At 54.1% G+C, this 2,106-nt stretch overlaps 1 protein-coding gene across 1 annotated transcript; it reads right to left on the bottom strand.

Annotated features, from left to right (window-relative positions):
- Positions 1 to 837: 837 nt before the first annotated feature.
- On the bottom strand, positions 838 to 1,770 carry LOC141727825 (olfactory receptor 14C36-like). Its single transcript, XM_074534113.1, has one exon. It carries the CDS (start codon positions 1,768 to 1,770, stop codon positions 838 to 840), a length of 933 nt encoding a protein of 310 aa, XP_074390214.1.
- Between the last annotated feature and the right edge of the window lie 336 nt (positions 1,771 to 2,106).

Raw genomic sequence — 2,106 nt, 5'->3', positions numbered from 1 at the left:
TATCTTCAAACTTGCTGCTCCTATTGTTACTGGTCCTGCCACTTGCAAACGCAATTTCTGCAATTCTTCAATGCAGCAGTCTAGTGCCCTTTCAGGATTTCCCGTGAAGGGTCCTACAACTGAGCGGTGTGTTAAAGGTACTATTTTCCTACACCTTACAGAGACTATGCGCAATTTACATTGAATCTTAATTCTCTTCACGACACATTGTACTTCAGCATGGTGTCAGCATGGTCTTTCTCAGCTAACCAACTATTAATAAATCCCTCCACAGCCTGGAGCCCCAAGGCCCAGGAGTGAGGCGTCAGCGCTGCCCCAGCAGTGCCCATGGCCTGTCCCTGCTGCAGCCCCGGCACTGCCACCCCCAGGGCTGTGCCCGGCCCCGAGAGCACTCAGGCCCTGCAGCAACACCAGGGCCACCAGGGCAGCGGGGCAGGGCCATGGCAGCAGCACTGGCAACACCAAGTGCTGCTTCTGCTGGGCACAGCTGCTGGGCCAGCACTGATCTGCCCCCAGCTCTGCACTCAGACATTGCTGCTGCAGCTCCAGAGAAGGCAACAAAAGGGCAGAAATGTTCTGCAGTTTTCTGCAGAAAACTTTGTTGGGAGAGATCATAATTTCATTTAAAGGCACCAACAGCACAGCCCCTCATTGCCACAGTCTGTGGCCACAGACATGACTGAGAGAAACAAAATTACCAATGGAACAAACAATGACATTTATTTTTGGACAATAGGAAAAAAGTAAAACAAAAGTAAAGGAACTCTAATATGAAGCCAAGAAGACGTATCAAAAATTACTTTTATTACAAGTGATTTGCAAACACTGGCCTGCAGTTTAATGTTTCTGAAAGCATCCAGTCATCAGTCTCCACACTGCAGCCTTGAGCTCCTGGTTCCTCAGGCTGTAGATGAGGGGGTTCAAGGCTGGAGGCACCACTGAGTACAGAACTGACAGGGCCAGATCCAGGGATGGGGAGGAGATGGAGGGGGGCTTCAGGTAAGCAAATGTGCCAGTGCTGAGGAACAGGGAGACCACAGCCAGGTGAGGGAGGCAGGTGGAAAAGGCTTTGTGCCGTCCCTGCTCAGAGGGGATCCTCAGCACAGCCCTGAAGATCTGCACATAGGAGAAAACAACGAACATAAAACAACCAAAAAACAGAAAAGCACTACCCATGAGCAGACCAAGTTCTCTGAGGTAGGAATTTGCACAGGAGAGCTTGAGGATTGGGGGGATTTCACAGAAGAACTGGCCCAGGGCATTGCCATGGCACAGGGGCAGGGAAAATGTATTGGCCGTGTGCAGCAGTGAATAGAGAAAGGCACTGGCCCAGGCAGCTGCTGCCATGCGGGCACAAGCTCTGCTGCCCAGGAGGGTCCCGTAGTGCAGGGGTTTGCAGATGGACACATAGCGGTCGTAGCACATGATGGTCAGGAGATAGTACTCAGCTGACATGAAGAGCATAAAGAAAAACAGCTGAGCAGCACATCCTGAGTAGGAGATGGTCCTGGTGTCCCAGAGGGAATTGTGCATGGCTTTGGGGACAGTGGTGCAGATGAAGCCCAGGTCGCTGAGGGCCAGGTTGAGCAGGAAGAAGAACATGGGCGTGTGCAGGTGGTGGCCGCAGGCTACGGCGCTGATGATGAGGCCGTTGCCCAGGAGGGCAGCCAGGGAGATGCCCAGCAAGAGGCAGAAGTGCAGGAGCTGCAGCTGCTGCGTGTCTGCCAATGCCAGCAGGAGGAAGTGCCTGATGGAGCTGCTGTTGGACATTTGCGCTGCCTTGACATCGGGATCTGTAGGAAAAGTATTCATGGAATAGTTGTGTTTGGAGAGGACTTAAAATATCCCAGCACAGCCTGGGGGCACTTTCCCCCCACTGCCTGCCCAGGGCTCTGCTGCCTGGAGCTGTCCCTGCCAGCAGCTGCTTCCCTGTGCCCAGGGCTGGGCCCTGCCAGTGCTGCCAAAGCCCAGCCCAGCCCTGGGGGCTCAGCTCTGCCCTGCAGACCCCTCCCAGCTCTGGCACTGCCCAGGGACAGCTCTGGCTCTGCAGGCTCTGATGGCACCATCAGAGCAAAGAAAAATTGATGCTGCCTGTGAGGGGACCTA

This window comes from Zonotrichia albicollis, unplaced genomic scaffold, assembly GCF_047830755.1.
Source record: "Zonotrichia albicollis isolate bZonAlb1 unplaced genomic scaffold, bZonAlb1.hap1 Scaffold_254, whole genome shotgun sequence".
Taxonomy (NCBI): domain Eukaryota; kingdom Metazoa; phylum Chordata; class Aves; order Passeriformes; family Passerellidae; genus Zonotrichia; species Zonotrichia albicollis.
This window is presented reverse-complemented; position numbering and strand designations above follow the sequence as displayed.

What these genes read in the sequence shown, in the direction of transcription:
- LOC141727825 (XM_074534113.1), bottom strand. Translation starts at nt 1,770, where the DNA reads ATGTCCAACAGCAGCTCCATCAGGCACTTCCTCCTGCTGGCATTGGCA.